General features: G+C 36.0%; 1 protein-coding gene across 3 annotated transcripts in view; it reads left to right on the top strand.

The window, feature by feature from the left end:
• TTC17 (tetratricopeptide repeat domain 17) overlaps nucleotides 1-18,631 on the top strand; it is a 116,470-nt gene that overhangs the window by 10,972 nt on the left and 86,867 nt on the right. For all 3 annotated transcript variants that reach the window (XM_072791179.1, XM_072791180.1, XM_072791178.1), the window contains exons 2-5: nucleotides 11,039-11,128; nucleotides 15,536-15,705; nucleotides 16,559-16,670; nucleotides 16,924-17,055. In XM_072791179.1, coding sequence (XP_072647280.1) covers nucleotides 11,039-11,128; nucleotides 15,536-15,705; nucleotides 16,559-16,670; nucleotides 16,924-17,055 — 504 coding nt within the window. The remainder of the gene's footprint in view (nucleotides 1-11,038; nucleotides 11,129-15,535; nucleotides 15,706-16,558; nucleotides 16,671-16,923; nucleotides 17,056-18,631) is intronic.

Here is an 18,631-nt window from a genome sequence, read left to right on the forward strand (position 1 = left end):
AAATTTCATGTCTATTTCACTGAACGCTTGACCAAGTGTTTTCATATTCACATCTCATTTTATTGTCATAGAGACCCAGTAAGATATGGGTATTGACCTCTCTAATAAAGTAAAGCAATTTAGGCTAAGTATGGTTAAACTCCTTGCTCAAGGCCATGCAGATAGGAAGTGGCAGTGTGTAAACTCCAGCTCAGATCGCATCTCTACTGCTAAGCATTACTACCAATATAAAGAAAAATATTCCTATAGTTTTACCTATAAAATACCAATTTTTTAATTTTATAATTGAATTTAAAACTATAAAATACATGATCATAGTTCAAAATATTTTATTCAAGCTACTTAGTATGACATAAAATGGAAAGTGAAAGTTTCAGAACTACTCACAGTTCTTCCTCCTGGAAGCAATCACAGAATTATTTGTGTATTCTTCCAGAAAGTTCCCATGCATGTGCAAACCCTCGTATAGATTTTTTAAAAAATCACAACTGGAAATATTTTGTCTCATGACTAGCTTTTATTCACTTGATAAGAGGTAGACATCTGTTAGAAATGAAAAGCTACTCTCTTTATCCTTAAAAATGCATAGTATTTGGTTGTATGGCTGTTTATTTAACCAGTTCCCTAATGATAGGCATTTAGATTATTTCCAGACTTTTACTATCAAACAATACTGCAGTGAGTGAACTTCTGTGAGTGTATTGAGTGTATCTGTAAGATGAATTCTTTAAAATGGAATTTCCTGGTTTGAAGAATATATATTTAATTTTCTTAGATATTGTCAAATCCTCCTTTTAAAGGACTGCATCAGGAGTGTTTGAACATACCCAGCAGTGTTTGGGATACGTCAAATTTTGTTTATATAATCCCATTCTAGTGAAAGACCCTTTACCTCATCCATCGCTTTTAGTGAAACAGTATTGTAGCCATCAGTGGAAGTATGAACATAAAGGAACTTATAGTTTGGTTATCTTCATAGAAAAATTAAACATTTGTCATTAATGCTTACTTCACACTTGTTGGGATTGCAGTAAAAGAGATTAGTCAAGCTGACCCATCCCACCCTCCCCGCGTGTTAATACTACTACTGTGTAATGAATAATCAAGTTGAATATTATTCAGTGATGACTTAACAGCAGTGATTTCTAGCATGAAAAAGCAAAGTAAATTCCTGGCTGTTGAGTTTGCCATCACCTGAGTAATGATAAAATTAAGGTTCAATTTCTGGCACTCATTTTAGTGTCCCTTTTCCAATATTTAATTAACAAATCTTAGTTTGACTGTCATAACAAAATCCCATAAACTGAGTGACTTAAGCAACAGAAGTTTATTTTCTCAGTTTTGGAGTCTGGAAGTCCAAGGTCAGAGTGCCAGAGTAATCAGGTTTTGGTGAGAGTTCTCCTTCTGATTTGCAGACCAGCTGCATTCTTGCTGCGTCCTCACGTGGCAGAAAGAGAAGGCAGGCCACCAATCCTGTCATAAGGCCCAACCTCATGACTTCATGTAAACCTAATTACCTTCCAACAGCCCGATCTCCAATTACCATCACATTGAAGGTTACAGCGTCAACATATAATTTTGGGGAAACACAATTCAGTGCACAGTATCCATCTAAGAATTTTCAGGCTATTTATCACCATTAAGCCTGGCACTATGTCTGAAACTTGTGGGTACTTGTGTTAGTTTTCTATTGGCTACTGTTAAAAATTATGACAAAGTTAGTGGCTTAAAACAACAAATTTATCATCTTACAGTTCTGTAGGTTAGAAGTCTAACCATGTTTCACTGGGCTAAAATCAAGGGGACAGTATGCTGCATATCTTTCTGGAAGTTCTAGGGGAGAGTCCATTTCCTTACCTTTCCTAGATTCTAGAAGCCACCCATATTCCTTGGCTCTTGGTCCCCTTCTCTAACCTTTCTTCCTTAGGCACATATCTCTCTCTCTCTCTCTCTCTCTCTCTGACCTAACTATTCCACTTTTAAGGACCCTTGTGATTATTACACTGGGCCTACCTGCATAACCAGGTTATAGTCTCTGTCTTAATTAAAGTAATCTGAATAGCAACCTTAACTCCATTAGCTACTTTAATTAATTTTTGCTGTGTATCCTGAGTAGTCCCAGGTTCTGGGATTAGGACATGGACATCTTTGTTGGGCCATTATTCTGTGCTTGATAAATATTAGCTACTGGAATGAGAGTCAATTCTGAGTTAAATATAAAATAGCTCTAACTGCACAGCGACATTTTTCTGTTTAAGTTTACAAGAATATCATAAATATACCAATGAGAAATATCCATGACTCTTGAGTCTTGATCCAGCATTTCATTTTCTTTCCTTGTAAAGTTGTAAATTGTCTACTTTATTCATTTTGTCATTTGTATGTTTCCTGGTGACACAAATCAGAACATGTAGACTGGTAGCGCTTTTATAAGAAGTTGTTCATCTGTTGTTCATGTTGAAAATGGTTATTAACTCGCTTTCAGTTTAGGACCTGGTGATTGTGTGATATGAATGTTCTCATAAAATTGGCTGCAAAGTGGGGCTGGGTGGCTCAGTCGGTTAAGTGTCTGGCTCTTGATTTCTGCCCAGGTCATGATTTCAGGGTCATGAGATCCAGCCCTGTGTCAGGCTCTGTGCTCAGCATGAAGTCTGCTTGAGATTCTCTCTCCCTCTGTCTCTGCTGCTTGTTCTCTCTTTCTCCCTCCTTCCCTCCCTCCCTCTCTCATAAATAAATAGTGTGTAAAAAAAATTGGCTGCAATACTGTACATGATCCAATCTAGATATGATATACATCAAATACCTAGATTGTTTTAAGTGCACTTAAGCATTTACAGCTTTATCTTCCAAGAACTATGGAAATGAGAAGTTAAAACCTGAGGGTAGAACTTCAGAAAATATAGTTATAAGGCCATAAAAATCATGTGATGGTCAAGATTCAGTATTTTCATTTATTTAAAGTTTATATTAGTTTTCATAACCTGGTATCTGATTAAAAAATTGAGGCTGTTTTTAATTTCTCATTAAAACACCATATTATAGGGATGCCTGGATGGCTCAGCGGTTGAGCATCTGCCTTCCGCTCAAGTCATGATCCCAGAGTCCTGGGATCAAGTCCCACATCAGGTTCCCTGTATGGTGCCTGCTTCTCCCTCTGCCTGTGTCTCTGCCCCTCTCTCTCTGTCTCTCTCATGAATAAATAAATAAAATCTTAAAAACAACAAAACAAAATACCATATTATACAAGTACCCTAATGGCAAAAATGTCATCTTTAACAAAAATATTTCCAAATCCTGACAGTTCATAATGATAATGTTTTATTGGTCTGATATTAAGTATTTCTAGTAAAAGATCTGCTCATATATTAAAGTTTTGAAAATTATTATAGCCAGGAGCCCATGTAAGTCCCTCTCCAGAGCCAAGGCTGGTCTAGTATTTTGTTTGTGAACTTGAACTTCTCCTGACCAGAAGGGAGATGCTGGTTCTTGGTGGTTAGACTTGAATCCCGAAGAAAGAATTACACGCAAAGTCAGGCACCAGACTTCTGTCTCCCTCATTCCATCCCTCTGAACTCATCTTACCTGCCCCTGCATTCGCCTGACAGGGGTCACAAAGGTGAGGGTTCTTTGGGCAGTCTTTTGAAAAGGGTAGTGAATTCGATTTGAGAAAAAGATAAAAATCTGAGGAGAGTAAGGTAAGGAACAAGAAAATGCAAAAGAAATTACCTGTTTGAAGTGTTTTGCCTGCCCCCCCCCCACACGTATGGGAGAAGAGTTTTTTTCTTTATGAATATATAAGGAAAAGCTACAAGACTGTTCCTCAGACCTAAGCTTATTTGTCATTACGTTATTTTCTGTTGATAAATACATGTTGTATAGCACTCAAAAGTTTCATCTTAACAAGATCTGTAAATAGCACTTAAAAAAAAAGAAATACGTGTTTGCTGAAGGAGTCAGAAAACACAAGAAGGTAATCACCTAGAATCTGCCCTTCTAGAAACCATCATTCATAAAATTGTGATGTAAACTATCAGATGGATTTAAAGTGAGCCAATGAGGAAGATTTTTTTATAAGCACACAAAAGAAGAAAAATCTATGGCCAGCAAAGAGATTAAAATGTATTCACCCTTTTCCCTGTGTTCTTGAGTGTTTAGAAACTCCGTGACTTGTTAGAAATTTAAGTTGATTCAGCTGTTTTGGAGAAAAGCTAGCAAAAAATATAAATTCAAAAGTGAACCTAGCATTTCCTTTTCTAGGAAGGAAATAATTAGGCAGCAATCAAAAAAATTTATAGATACTCATCTCAATATTGTTAAAAATGCAGAATAACTAAAAACCCAAATTTTAATTAGTAGGAAACTGGATAAATAACTTTAAGATATTAACCATTAAATAAGGTGATGTTGATCTATATTCCTGAGAAAGAAATCTGATAAAATTTAGGAAAGAGTGGAAAAGGGAAGGATATAATATAGTAAATATTCCATTTTTGTAAAAATATTTATCTACATAGCTGTGTGTGTGTAATCAAGTTGAACTTTATTCAGTGGTGTTTTACAGCAGTGATTTCTAGCATAAAATAGCAAAGTAATTTCCTGGTTAGCCAGGAAATTAGCTATGTGTGTATGTGTGTGTGTGAACAGGCAGAGAAGTTATCCTGACATAATTATATGACAGCGGATATCTCGGAAGATGACATTTTGTGTAATTTTAATTTCCTTCCTTAAATTACCCATAATGTGTTTGGTTTTACAGCAACATATATATTTAGCTTATGATCAGAAAAGAGATTTTTCTTTCAATTGAACTTTGTTAGGCTTAAGTGGCATAAGGAGAGGGAGAGCTGATTTTGCTTATGATACAATGAACAACCTAACTGCTCAAATAAATAGCCACTGCTAATTGGAACCTTGGTTTAATTTGACAAATTGACAGTTTGAAGGAAGGTTTTAGCTACAACTTTGGAAAGAGTCCCCACCTAGAGTGAGTGCAAATTTATATGGGCAAATTGGAAGAATGATCATTTCGTTCATTTGAACATTAGATTGCTTCAGTGATGTGAGACTGGCAAAAGGTGACGCTTTTATGGTAGTGTTAAATCTTTTATGGAGGACGGATGTAAAAGGTATAAGGAACTTCAGAGTCATCAGGTTAGGTTCCCCCTCAGTTTATAGATGAGGAAATGGAAGCCTGCATAGGGAAGGTGATTTGCTTAAGGTCACACAGCTGGTCATAGACCTGTCAAGGACTTATTTTTTCATGATTCCTGGAGGCCTAGCCACTTTGCCTCCTTTGCAGATAGTCAGTCATCAATGAATGATAATCCCGATGGAGATGGATTCTATAACAAATGTGACATCAGACAACTTCAACAAGCAGTCAACAGTGTTCATGTCTAACATGTACCTGAAAGCATATTAAGTACTGGAAGTAGAAAGAAATTTTTTTAAAAAAATTTTTTGGAGAGACAGACATACAGTAATTAAACAATGTAATAAATACTTTTAAAGAAGTGGGATCCCTGGGTGGCGCAGCGGTTTGGCGCCTGCCTTTGGCCCAGGGCGCGATCCTGGAGACCCGGGATCGAATCCCACGTCGGGCTCCCGGTGCATGGAGCCTGCTGCTCCCTCTGCCTGTGTCTCTGCCTCTCTCTCTCTCTCTCTCTCTCTCTCTCTCTCTCTCTCTGTGACTATCATAAATAAATAAAAAATTTAAAAAAATTTTTAAAATAAAAAGAAGTGTGTAAAGAGTACTGTGGAAACTCAAGAGAAGGATGTGGCTTCACAAAAGAAATGTCCTTTGAGCCCAGTCATTTGGCCTTCACCAAAAACATAAGGATCGATGTGTGTTCCAAGTAGGAGAATTAGCACGTGCAAAGGGATAGGAAGTCTGAAAAGAGCCACGAGGGTAAGAAGATACCCTAGGTAGAGGACCTAAGAAAATTCACCAAAGTTTGGAAATACCATCAAGACTTTGGTATTGAAAATTTTTATTGGAATGTTTGAACAGATTCTAAGTGCTGCAAATACAATCTGATCCAGGGCTGAAACAGCCTATAGCCATGATAGGTTTATTCTGTCTTCATTTCTCTCTTTCTTTAACCCCATTCCCAGTCACCCTGTGACTACAAGATGGCTAGTTCCCATAAGTCAAACAAAAGTTTTAGACTACAGTTTCTTTAGAACCAGCTGACCACTGGGTTGATGCCCCTTCTCGGAAATAATCACTGTGACCAAGGGAAAGGAATCCACTGATTAGGGCTTCCCATGTGGGGAAGGATGCTTCCACCCAAGCAAGGCAGGTGCTTTTGCCACAAGAAGGGGATTGCAGATACTAGAACACAAAAACAATAAATGCCCACTTAGTGGAATCACTTAAGGTAGAAGTAAAATCTTCATTGCTTTGAAGATTTTTATTTATGTTTTCCATCATACAGTCTCAATAAATAATCAAAAATTCTGAATAAAAGATTTAAAATAATCCATCTCTACTTTCTAATTACGGGGAATGATTAAAAATGGGTATGGTGTATTATAAGATTTCAGTAATGCTACACTCATGTACTTATTTGAATACCATTAAAAAACAGGCAAGGGACACCTGGGTGGCTCAGTGGTTGGAAGTCTGCCTTGGGCTCAGGTCGGGACCCCGGGGTCCTGGGACCGAGCCCTGCATCCGGCTCCCTGCAAGGAGCCTGCTTCTCCCTCTGCCTGTGTCTCTGCCTCTCTCTGTGTCTCTCAATGAATGAATGAATGAATGAATGAATGAATTATTTAAAAAAAAATAACAGGTAAGAATGTCCAGCATATGTGAAGAAGAAGTTGCATATGAGAGCTGGAATTAATATATATGGAAACACTCAATTTCCTGTCATAAAGGACCAGTGGTGAGGGACTCACTCTTGCTCTTATAGAACTCAAAAATGTTTATATCCTTAGCCTGGTTATTTTAAGTTTAAAGTATTCACCCTTTATTTGATTTGGCAGTGAAGTAATCATTGTTATATTGTTACATTTCCCTCTGTTACCATGTGAATTTCCTAAATTCACAAGAGTTAGGGCTTCAGATTAGACATGTAAGTATTAGTGATAGAGACAGCAGCAAATTTTGAAATCTATGAAAATGAACTTAGTAAGATATTTACTGCCATTATATATAATTGGACACATGTACTTATATAATGTATCCAGAGGAAAATGAAATTGAGTTGAGAACTCTTAGAGAATGAATCATTCTGTGTAATACAAGTCCATTTAGCCAATTTTCAAATACTTGGTCAGTTTTTCTCTGCAGTATAAACTTTGCTCTAAAATATATTTCATACTTTTCACCATCTTAAGTAGAACCAATTGAAAATAATTCCTTTTTTCTTTATGATTCAGGTCATTACAACCATCATTTATTATACTATGAAGTAACAGAAGTTTGCAGGGTTGCTTGTCCCTTGTGAAAAAAAGCCCTAATAAGGTGCTTTGAGATATAATGTATGTGTCATGTCCTTTTTAACCTACCTCTCTAACTCCTGTCACTTTTTGCTCCTGGGCTGGTAACAGCCTCTTCTAAATGCTGAAGATTTTGAAGGCATCCACATTGTGTATAAAATTGGAATACATAGGCTTCAAATATTGACATAGTGGGCCTGGTTTATAGAGGCTTAATAAACCTTTATTCGTTGAATGGACATTGTAATCTTCACAAATAAACTCTCTTTGTAACCTAAGCAGGGGAACTGTTCAAGACGGGAGAAATTCAAGCTGATTGGCATTTGCCAAAGATAATTTTAAAGTCTTAAATTTTAAGAACTTGAGGTTACCTCAATAAAAATACATGTCAGGCTATAAATCTGCAACCAACACTATCTGGCAAAGATCCATGCCATTTGCTGCCATGTCAAAAAGAGAAGCACAGCTGTCTGGGCTCCCTTCCTTCCTTCTGCTAATAATCTTATCTTTATACCTCCTTTAGCTCTGGTATCTTTGTTCAACTTAAAGCTTTTAGGAAGTGAAAAGAACTTCCTCACAATTGAATGGTGGCCAATCCCATGCTATGCAAATATGATAAAGCCCTGATTAGTATCCTTTTAATCTAAAACTAAGATGGTGCTTTCAGTATTTCTTCAGTGTAAATCTTCATTGATCTCATTCTTTCATTCTTCTTGAGTTTCTCCAAGTGAACAGATTGTTTAGGTATTTTGGAATTGGGATATCATACTCCAGCATTCCTTCCCTTACCCCTTTTTTTTTTTTGGTTTTGTTGTTATTGTTTTCCTTAAAATCTTGTTGAGAAATACTTATAGAGTCATGTGTAAAATAGCTACCTCTTCAAGTTCTGGACAAAGTAGCAAAGTAAGCAGACTTTCTTTGGCCTCCTTATGAAGTTCTTTTGCACTCTGGCCACTGGCTGTAGCTTTTACATCTTCTCTGTAAAAATTACAGTGTGGTGTAATATATTCCGTGTTGTAAAAAAAGATCGACAGGCTTTGGAATTAAATCAGTCCATATTCAACCCATTATAGTAGCTTTCCCTGTCCCACATGCATTTGACTGTTGGGCATATGTTCAAATACTATGAAAAGAAAAGCAAAATTTTCTTATTGAGATAAACGTAGCATTTTGCTTGTTGGCTTTTGCTAGCTTTGTTTGATAAAGGAGATTTGCATCTCAGGTGGTCAAATACTATAGGCCTTGCTATTTTATTTTTAGTGCCTTTTAAATTCAGTCAGTCTAGTTCTGACATGGATTCCAATATATAGTGGGAAGGCCAAGGGGAGGGGTGAAGGGATCTCATCTTAAAAGCAAGACCATGGGCTATAATAAGCATTCATAACTAAATAATAATAATTATGTAGTTTAAATAATTGCAATGAAAGTATGGAAGTTACTCTGGACTAGCATCTCTTTTTCCCCTGGCATCTGTGAGATGATTGAATGAGCAAAGGCAGATGAGTTTTATCTGTAGTCACCTAACATTGTCCAATTTAATGCATATTATTAAAACAACTGTCCAACTTTATTTCATGTTCTTATTACCTCTTTAAAAAAATTTGGGAGGGGGGCTCAGCTCTTAAATAAATAAATAGATAAATAAAATCTTTTAAAAAATTTTGTTTTAATAGGCTCTTGTATCACCAACATCTATGCAAGCCTACCTTCCCTGCTTAAAAAACTAGCTGTAGTGGGACCTGGGTGGTTCAGTCTGTTAAACCAGGTCATCATCTCAGGGTCATGAGATGATGCCCGGTGTTGGGCTCTGTGCTCAGCATAGAGTCTGCTGGGGATTTTCTCTCTCTTCCCTGCTGCTCCACTGGCTCTCTTGTATGCTTGCTCTCTCAAATAAATAAATTTTCAAAAACTATTTCTCAATTTGATTAGTTAAGCTGATACCAGTTTCTTAGGTTACCAAAAGAGAGTTTTTTCTTAAAGTGGAACTTCCTGAAGGGCTGGTATGTAATTTGACAGCTCCAGTCTAGCACCATGGAATAGCAGGAACTTTATCTCATCCCTTAGATGCCAAGGCCAGATTTTTCTGAAATTCAAAAACCATGTATATGTGTGCATACGTGTGTTGTTTTCTCTTTATTTTAAATGTATTATGTATACATTATAAACAGTTTAAAAATATACAAGTATATAAAACATGAGTAGGCCTCTCTTCTTTATCCCAGTTCCCAAAAGAAACCACTGTAAAGTTAGTTTTGTGTGTATAGAGGCATGTGTATACCTATTTCTATAAAAATATATACATGCAATTTCTTTAAAATATCATAGTATACTTATTACTCTTTCTTTTTAGTTAATTATACATTGTGAACATCCTTCCATGACCATAGATCTAGTCTTTCTGTATTTTATTTTATTTTATTTTATTTTATTTTATTTTATTATTTTATTTATTTTAACACAGAAAGAGAGCACAAGCAGGGAGGATCAGCAGGCAGAGGGAGAGGGAAAAGCAGACTCCTTGCTGAGCAGGGAGCTCAATACAGGGCTCAATCCCAAGACCCTAGGATCATGACCTGAGCTGAAGGCAGCCACTAAACCAACCGAGCCGCCCAGATGCCCTTTGTATCCCATTTAGACAGTGGATTTCTCTCTTCCCTTATTGTTATGTTTTTAAGTAGGTTCCACGGCCAGAGTGGAACGACCCTGAGATCAAGACCTAAGCTGAGATTAAGAGTCGGACACTTAACCAGCTGAGCCACCCAGGCACCCTTCTCTTTTCCCTTATTGATAGACAAGAACAAATTTATAAGCCTGCTACTAGCATGAGGTTCATTTTCCCTACATCTTCCACAACATAGTCACTTGTTTATGTTCCAGAGAACATGAGTTGTAAATAATAAATCTCAAGATTATTTTATATTAACTTTGACTTATGGCTTCTACAGATAGCCTTCAAAAATATAGGTGCTTTTAGTATTTTCCTTTTATCACTCCAAGCCTGTTCAGAAATGGAATATTCGGGATCCCTGGGTGGCGCAGCGGTTTGGCGCCTGCCTTTGGCCCAGGGCGTGATCCTAGAGACCCGGGATCGAATCCCACATCAGGCTCCCGGTGCATGGAGCCTGCTTCTCCCTCTGCCTGTGTCTCTGCCTCTCTCTCTCTCTCTCTCTCTGTGACTATCATAATAAATAAATAAATAAATATTTAAAAAAGAAAAAAAGAAATGGAATATTCTGTCAAGACAATTCCTTTTTTATTATTCTAGGTGTGGATTATCTTTTTGAGGAATTTACCTTATCATTCATTGCCAAATACTTTTCTTCCTGAATATTTTTTTATATAACTGACCAAGTTAGAATATTTGCTTCAAAAGCTTACTCTTTAATGTTGGAATTCAAGGGGCAGCTATTATACGTATCATTCTCTTTGCTCTAATTTATGCACAGTCACTTTTGAAGTACTCCTTGAGTTTTACTGAGCACCTAACACTGATTATAATGGTGGTTGAACAGTAATTTAAAGCATATTAAAGGAAACTTTATGAATCCAAGCAAATGTTGATGAAATGTGAGCTTTATTTATTGCTTGCTTGCAGGTGGATTCACCAATGAACTTGAAGCATCCCCATGACTTAGTCATATTAATGAGACAAGAAACAACAGTTAACTACCTCAAAGAATTGGAGGTGAGGCAATGGGAATGTGACATGCAGCTGAAACTTGTTGCATTTCACAGGAGCTATTTATTCAAAGAAAAATGAAAGCACATTGTTTCTTAAGCCCAGTTCTTCTCAGTTTCATAGGAGTATATTACTTTCAAATCACATTTTTAAAAACATCTAATTAGAGTGACATTTGAGCAGCAGTAAGAGAAACAGACTAACCTGGATTTTGCCTGATTATTGACTGACTATATCCTTGAACCAGAGATTCCATGTATAAGCTTTTCCATCAATTATGAAAAGGAATAATCTCTGTGCGTATGCTTGGAGAGTTTGGGTAAATACAAAAAAAAATGGTTTCAGTACTCTCTAAAGATGTATTTTTTATTAATTCCCAAGTAGGGTCATCTTATATTGTGTTTTTATGATGAAGCAAAAGCATTAATCACTTTGCGCCTTGAAAACTTGAAATCTCTTAGTACTAATAAAGTCTGACCTATTTTTTTCTATCATTGATCTCACTTAATAACAAACAGTATTAGTTTTTTGAAAAACTAGGAATAAGACAATAAGTATATTTATACAGCTTCATGCTTGGAAGCTTTATCTGTTATGTAAACACAGTGTTCAAAAATGCAGTGGTGCAGAAAATAGTTTTTATTTTCAGGTGCATATACACATTGTATATATTTATTGCCATTCTATTTTAAGAGACAGTATGATATAAAAAGACTTCAATGGGAGTGTGTGAAGGGGGAAAATGCCATTCACCATGTTGATGAAAACAAAAATGAAAAATGTTGACCCCATCAGTTTTTTATTAAGGTAGTAGAGACTCTTGGATAAAGGTACAGGCTGGAGATATAAATTTGTTAGTGAAATACAGACTTACAGCCATGAAACGAATATTATTTATCTACAAAGTAGTGACAACTAGATGGACTTCTTAAGGTGCCAGAAGACAGTGGAGGAATGGCCTCAATAGTCCTAAGGGAAAAACAATCAAACTAGAATTTTATGTTCTTTTAAGCCATCATTCAAGAGTGAGGGCAAAGCAGAGATGTTTTCTGACAAAGACGGAGTTTACTTACCACAGACTCTCACTTAGAAAAAAAAAATCAAAGATTTACTTCTACAAAAGAACAGTAGACCCAGTAGACGTGCATAGGCTGTATAATTAGTAAAAGTACTGATAAAGAAGTTGCTACACTTACTTATTGTTTGCACTTTGAAAGGTAAAGCCAGATAAAAATAATATATAGTTGAGTTGAAGCACGTTCAGTGATTAGTTAAAAGCTTAGACTCTTCTGTCATGTTTAGGAGAAGGTAAAAGTAACTGAATAAATTAAAATCCTGTTGGAAAATATATGGGCAAACATACTAGAAATTTAAGAGTATTGCTACCTTTCAAGTACTTTTGCCAAAAGAAATATGAATCTACCATCATGTTTTCCAGTGTTGTTTATTTCAGTATAATTGGTTTTCTTCATCATCCTATATATTTTATTTTACATATTTAAAAGATGACTCTGAGAAGGGGGTCTACAGGTTTCATCAGACTGCCAAGAAGTCTATAACACAAAAAAGTTAAGAACCTCTGGATTGTGCTATCAATATTCAGGAAATACAGAGGACAAAGAAAGGGATGTGTTAAATGAACCTAGGAGATGCAGTCAGCAAAATCCTGTAGATTGGCAAACTCTGCAGAACAAATAACCCAACTTCTTTAACAAATAAACTACAAGAATTAGAACTGTAGATTACATTTCTGTTACTTGCCCTTTCTTTATTTTTTGTTAAGTTTTTCATCAGTATTTTATTTATGATGTTAGAATAGGGAAGGATTCCTTAAAAACACAAATCACAAGAAAACAACTCATAGTTCTAAGCATCTTAACACTAAAAGGTTCTCTTTAGCAAGTGACACCATGAACAAAATTAAAACATAAGCTGTAAGCTGGGAGAAGATATTTGCAGTACATATAACTGATAAAGAATGAGTTTACAGACTCACTCTTCATAAATTTATGGAAATCATTGAAAAAAAAACGGGGAAAAATAGGCAGACTTAGAAGGTTGAGTTATAAAATATCTCAAACATGAAAATATGTTCAGTTACATTAATAATTGGATTGGTTAAGATAGGCTACATTTTGTTGCAGTATTTGATAACTTTTGCATTAGCAACAAACAGCCCCAAAAATCTCAGTGCCATATCATGGAGGAAAGTGGAGGCTCAAGGAAGAGTAACCAAGCACACAAACCTGTTTAAAGTTTCTACTTAGAAGTGACACCCTTTCTACTCAAATTCCATTGTCCAGATCAAGTCACATGGCCAAGTCATAGGGCAGTATGTAGTATAGCCTACCTACAAGAAAAGAGTCCGGAGGGAATGAGCAATTGGAAACATATCATTTAATAACATCCCAGTAATCTTAGTGGCTTAAAACAATAAGGTCATATTAAATGTCACTCTGGTCCAAGTGCCAGAACCCAGGCTGACACAACAGCCACTGCCTGGCATGTTGCCATTCTCAGTACCTGAGGGAAAAAAAGAACATAGTAAAGCATACGCTGCTGCTAAAAATGTTTCCCAACAGAGGATTAAATGGCACTTCTCAAGTTAGCGTTTGTCAAAGTAAGTTATACTGGCCACACCGAAGTTCAGCAGAACAGTGAGTGTACAACCCTTCGGAAGGAGTTGCAGCAAATTCATTAATAGTAAATACAGTCTACCCCAATAATTATAACAGCTAATGCCCATCAAATTCACATAAATTAAAAAGTGTGATGTTGCTGAGTTTGTGGGGATATAGATGTTACTGCAATTTGCTGGTAGAATTCTAGCGGTTATAACAACTTTGAAAGGCAGATTGATTAGTAATTGATTAATGCACAAGTCAGAAAATGTACATCCTATAATGACCCCTGCTTCCCACATTTTTACCCCTGCTGGATCTTTTATACGTGTGCACAGAGACTTTTATAAGAGAACATCACAGCATTTTTAATAGCAAAAAGATAAAAAAGAAGCAACCTAAAGGTTTACAGAAGAATGGAGAAATGTGTTTTTATACATCTGTTAAAATGAAAAGTTTAGAGCTATACTGATCACTGCAGATAAATCCCAAAACCATAATGTAAAGTTAAAAAAATAAGTAGTAGAATGACATAGTGTGATACTGTTTACATAATATTTTTAAACTTGCAAAGCAATGCTAGATGTTGATTTGGGACACATGTATGGAAATATATATATATATATTGATATAGATATATTTTAAGAGAATAAGGGTAGTAATACAGTAATATTTTATAAAGTTATATACAGAAATGATACATCAAACAAATTCAGCATAGTGGTAACTTTGGGAAGGGAGGGGGGATTTTGAAGGCAGTAAAGAAAGGTTTCAACTACTTTATTTTTCCTTTATAAAAAATCTGAAATGAGTGTGGCAAATGTTATCATATGATAGATGTGGTTAATGGAAACATAGGTTTTTAAGTAATGGAAACATAGGTTTTTTAAGTAATTTCTTTATATGTTTGGAAAAAAAATTGTGAGTAGCAGGAATTCACCTGGGTACAAGGCATTAGGGGAAATTTTTCCAGTCAGCAGTATCAACATGCTGGATGTCTTGAATGACTGAATATGTGTGGACAATTGAACGGAGTTTTAATTGCTGAGCCATTCTGTGCCAGGGAAGTTAAGTAGACAGATGCAGCCTTATAGGTAGTCAGAGATCATATTATGAATTCTGTTGTAAATGTCATATTCTGTTACTTTCTATATATGGATACCTGTTAGAAAAGCTTATTTATATTAACTAATTAATTCCCCCTTATCCACAGTTTCACTTTCTGTGGTTTCAGTTACTATACTACCCCGGGTCAACTGCGGTCCAGAAGCAGATGATCCTCCTTCTGACCTATAGTCAGAAAGTCAGTAATAGTCTAACACTGTGTCACGATGCCTGTATCACTCACCTCGCTTCATCTTATCTGGGCATTTTATTATCTCACAGTATCACAAGAAGGACAAGTACAGTACAATAGGATATTTTGAGAGAGAGAGACTACATTCACTTAACTTTTATTACAGTATATTGTTATAATTGTTCTATTTTATTATTATTAGTTACTGTTGTTAATCTCTTATGTGCTTAATTTTTAAATTAAACTTCATTACAAGTATAAATGTATAGGGAAAAAGTACAGTATATGTAGGGCTTGCTACTATCCACAGTTTCGGGCATCCACTGAGAGTCTTGGAATATACTCCTACAGATAAGGGGAGACTGCTGTGTTCGCAATCCTTGTCTTCCTTCAGAGAGGATTCTCTGACTTCACGTTAAATTCTCCTTTCTCTTATGTGGTATCTAGAATGAAATATTAGAAAAATCCATTGTGTTCTTGTTGTCTTCTCAACAGAAGCAATTAGTTGCTCAAAAAATTCATATAGAAGAGAATGAGGACAGAGATACAGGACTGGAACAGAGACATAATAAAGAGGATCCAGACTGCATCAAAGCTAAGGTGCCCTTAGGGGACCTGGATCTGTATGATGGCACATACATAACTTTGGAAAGCAAAGACATCAGGTAAAGAAAATCTCTTTCCAAAAATACAATTAACATTTTCCTGAATAGACCTTTCTCAGATCAATAGGAATTTGTGTATCTAATGAGAATAAGCTTCGATGACAAATGGATTTATTGAAATTTGAAAGTTCAAAATACACTGCACATAGAATTCTTAAATATCAATTTAAAATAATACCACAGTAGATGGTTGAACAATTTATAGTAAAAGAAATAGAAATGGCCAATAAACATGTGGAAAACCTCTCAGTAAAATCAAATAAGTAAACCATTTAGATAGTTTTCACCTATCAAATTGGAAAAAATATTTAAAAATCAATAACTGGTAAAAATTTGGAGAGGCTGTCAACAGAAATGTAAATTGGTTTAAATTTCTAGGAAGAATTTCTTTTTTAAGATTTTATTTATTCATGAGAGACACACAGAGAGAGAGAGACAGAGGGGCAGAGACAGAGGCAGAGGGAGAAGCAGGCTCCCTGCAGGGAGCCCAATGGGGGTCTCGATCCCGGGTCTCCAGGATCATGCCCTGGGCTGAAGGCAGCGCTAAATTGCTGAGCCACCCGGGCTGCCCTTCTACGAAGAATTTTTTTTTTTTTTTCTACGAAGAATATTAAAAAGCTTTTAAAAAGTTCATAATCCTAACATTCTTTGGTCTCCCATTTTCTCTCTTGATTTATTTCCTTAAGTTAAAGTCCTAAAATATTGACTCCAGGAGTAGCTGTGTGAAGAAGGTTGAATGTTGACTAATAATGGTTGTAAAGATGAGATGCTTTGATGGCATAGTTCAATTAGGGAAAAATTAGACATTTTTTTACCTTTTGTTCACTTATTGCTCCCGGCTTCTTGATTTTAGCCCTGAAGATTATATAGACACAGAATCTCCTGTCCCTCCAGACCCTGAGCAACCTGATTGTACCAAAATTCTAGAACTGCCATATAGTATACATGCTTTTCAACACCTGCGAGTAAGTAGAGAGATTTGGAATTTTTTTTTTTTTTTTACATTTTTTTCTGTAATTTAGTCTCTTGCTTGTTAATATTTTTCTTTCTTCTCCCCTTCCAAATAGCTTTATAATCTTACAAACATATCCAACCTTTTAAAACTCCTTTAAAAGAAATCCTATAAGATACTGAGTTAATTGTGAGCTTTTGTCTTATGATCTCCATTTTCTGTATCTGTGCTTTGTTTTTTTCCAATTTTTTTCTTCTTCTCTTCAGGGTGTACAAGAAAGAGTTAATCTTTCTGCACCTCTACTACCTAAAGAAGATCCAATCTTCACATATTTATCTAAACGACTAGGAAGAAGTATAGATGACATAGGTCACCTCATTCACGAAGGCCTGCAGAAGGTAAGTCATCAGTGATTGAAACAGCCAGAGACTCTTTGAGCACAGGTCTTTTTTTCCTCAGAAAATAACCTGCCTAGATTGTTTTTTCTAGAGTGATTTTAAATATGATTACATTAATATAAACTGTATGGTTCAAAGCTAAGGAGAAACATTGGCCGTCTAGTCCCCTTTAGGAAGGGATGCCAAAAGTTTTATTAAATTGACTCGTGAAAAAACAAATTATAAGCCAACATAAGCAACAGAGCTTGTAGGGTAGATTGTATATTTTGAATGTGAAAGAAAATTTGTTAGTGCCTTTGAAATACCTACCTACAAGAAAAAATGAGTGGGAAATAGCAAAAAGGGAGACAGAACATGAAAGACTCCTAACTCTGGGAAACAAACTAGGGGTAGTGGAAGGGGAGGTGGGCGGGGGTGACTGGGTGACGGGCACTGAGGTGGGCACTTGACGGGATGAGCACTGGGTGTTATGCTATATATTGGCAAATTGAACACCAATAAAAAATAAATTTATGATAAAAATAAAACAAAAATCTGAATTCAAAAAAAAAAAAGAAATACCTACCTACAGTTTCTAGATCATCGCTATTCTTTGGATAAGAAAAGAATCACTATAATCTTCTTTTAAAGTACTATATACTTCTAAAAACATGAGATGCCTGGGTGGCTCAGTGGTTAAGCGTCTGCCTTTGGCTCAGGTCGTGATCCCAGGGTCCTGGGATTGGGTTCCGCATCGGGCTTCTTACAGGGAGCCTGCTTCTCCGAATAAATAAAATCTTAAATAAAAAAATTAAGAAAAATTAAAAAAATAAAAACATTAATAGGAAATTACATAACAGGACCCAAAAAATTAAGTATATCATTCAGCATAACAGAAATTTAGAAAACAGGGTTTGTTTTTGTTTTGTTTTGTTTAACTCTGCACCTGAAGAGTACCATGAAATGCAGGCTAGTTTTTTTTAAGATTTTATTTATTTATTTATTCACTTATTCATTCACTCATTCATTTATTTGAAAGAGAGCAAGTGAGCGAATTCATGAGAGCTGGGGAGAGGGAGAAAGAGTGAATCTCAGGCAGACATCATACCCCTTGTGAAAGCCTGATGTAGGACTCGATCCCACAACCCCGAGATCACAACTCGAGCCAAAACCAGGAGCAAAATGCTTAACTGACTGAGCCACCCAGGCGCCCCCAAAGCAGTATTGTAATGGTACTGCATAAAATGAAAGGATAACATTTGCATAGAGTTTATTCAAATACATTATATATACATGTATTTGATGATTTTTATAGCTAAGTTACTGTCTTCATCTTGTTTTTCTGAAGATAATGTAACACATTTCATCCCCAGAACTTGATGAGTAAGAGGGTAAAACTGATGTAGGATTTAAAATATCTTTCAGAGGATCCCTGGGTAGCTCAGCAGTTTAGCACCTGCCTTTGGCCCAGGGCGTGATTCTGGAGTCCCGGGATCGAGTCCCACATCGGGCTCCCTGCATGGAGTCTGCTTCTCCCTCTGCCTGTGTCTCTGCCTCCTTCTCTCTCTCTCTTTCTATGTCTATCATGAATAAATAA

Source organism: Canis lupus, chromosome 21 (assembly GCF_048164855.1).
Source record: "Canis lupus baileyi chromosome 21, mCanLup2.hap1, whole genome shotgun sequence".
In the NCBI taxonomy this organism is placed as follows: Eukaryota; Metazoa; Chordata; class Mammalia; order Carnivora; family Canidae; genus Canis; species Canis lupus.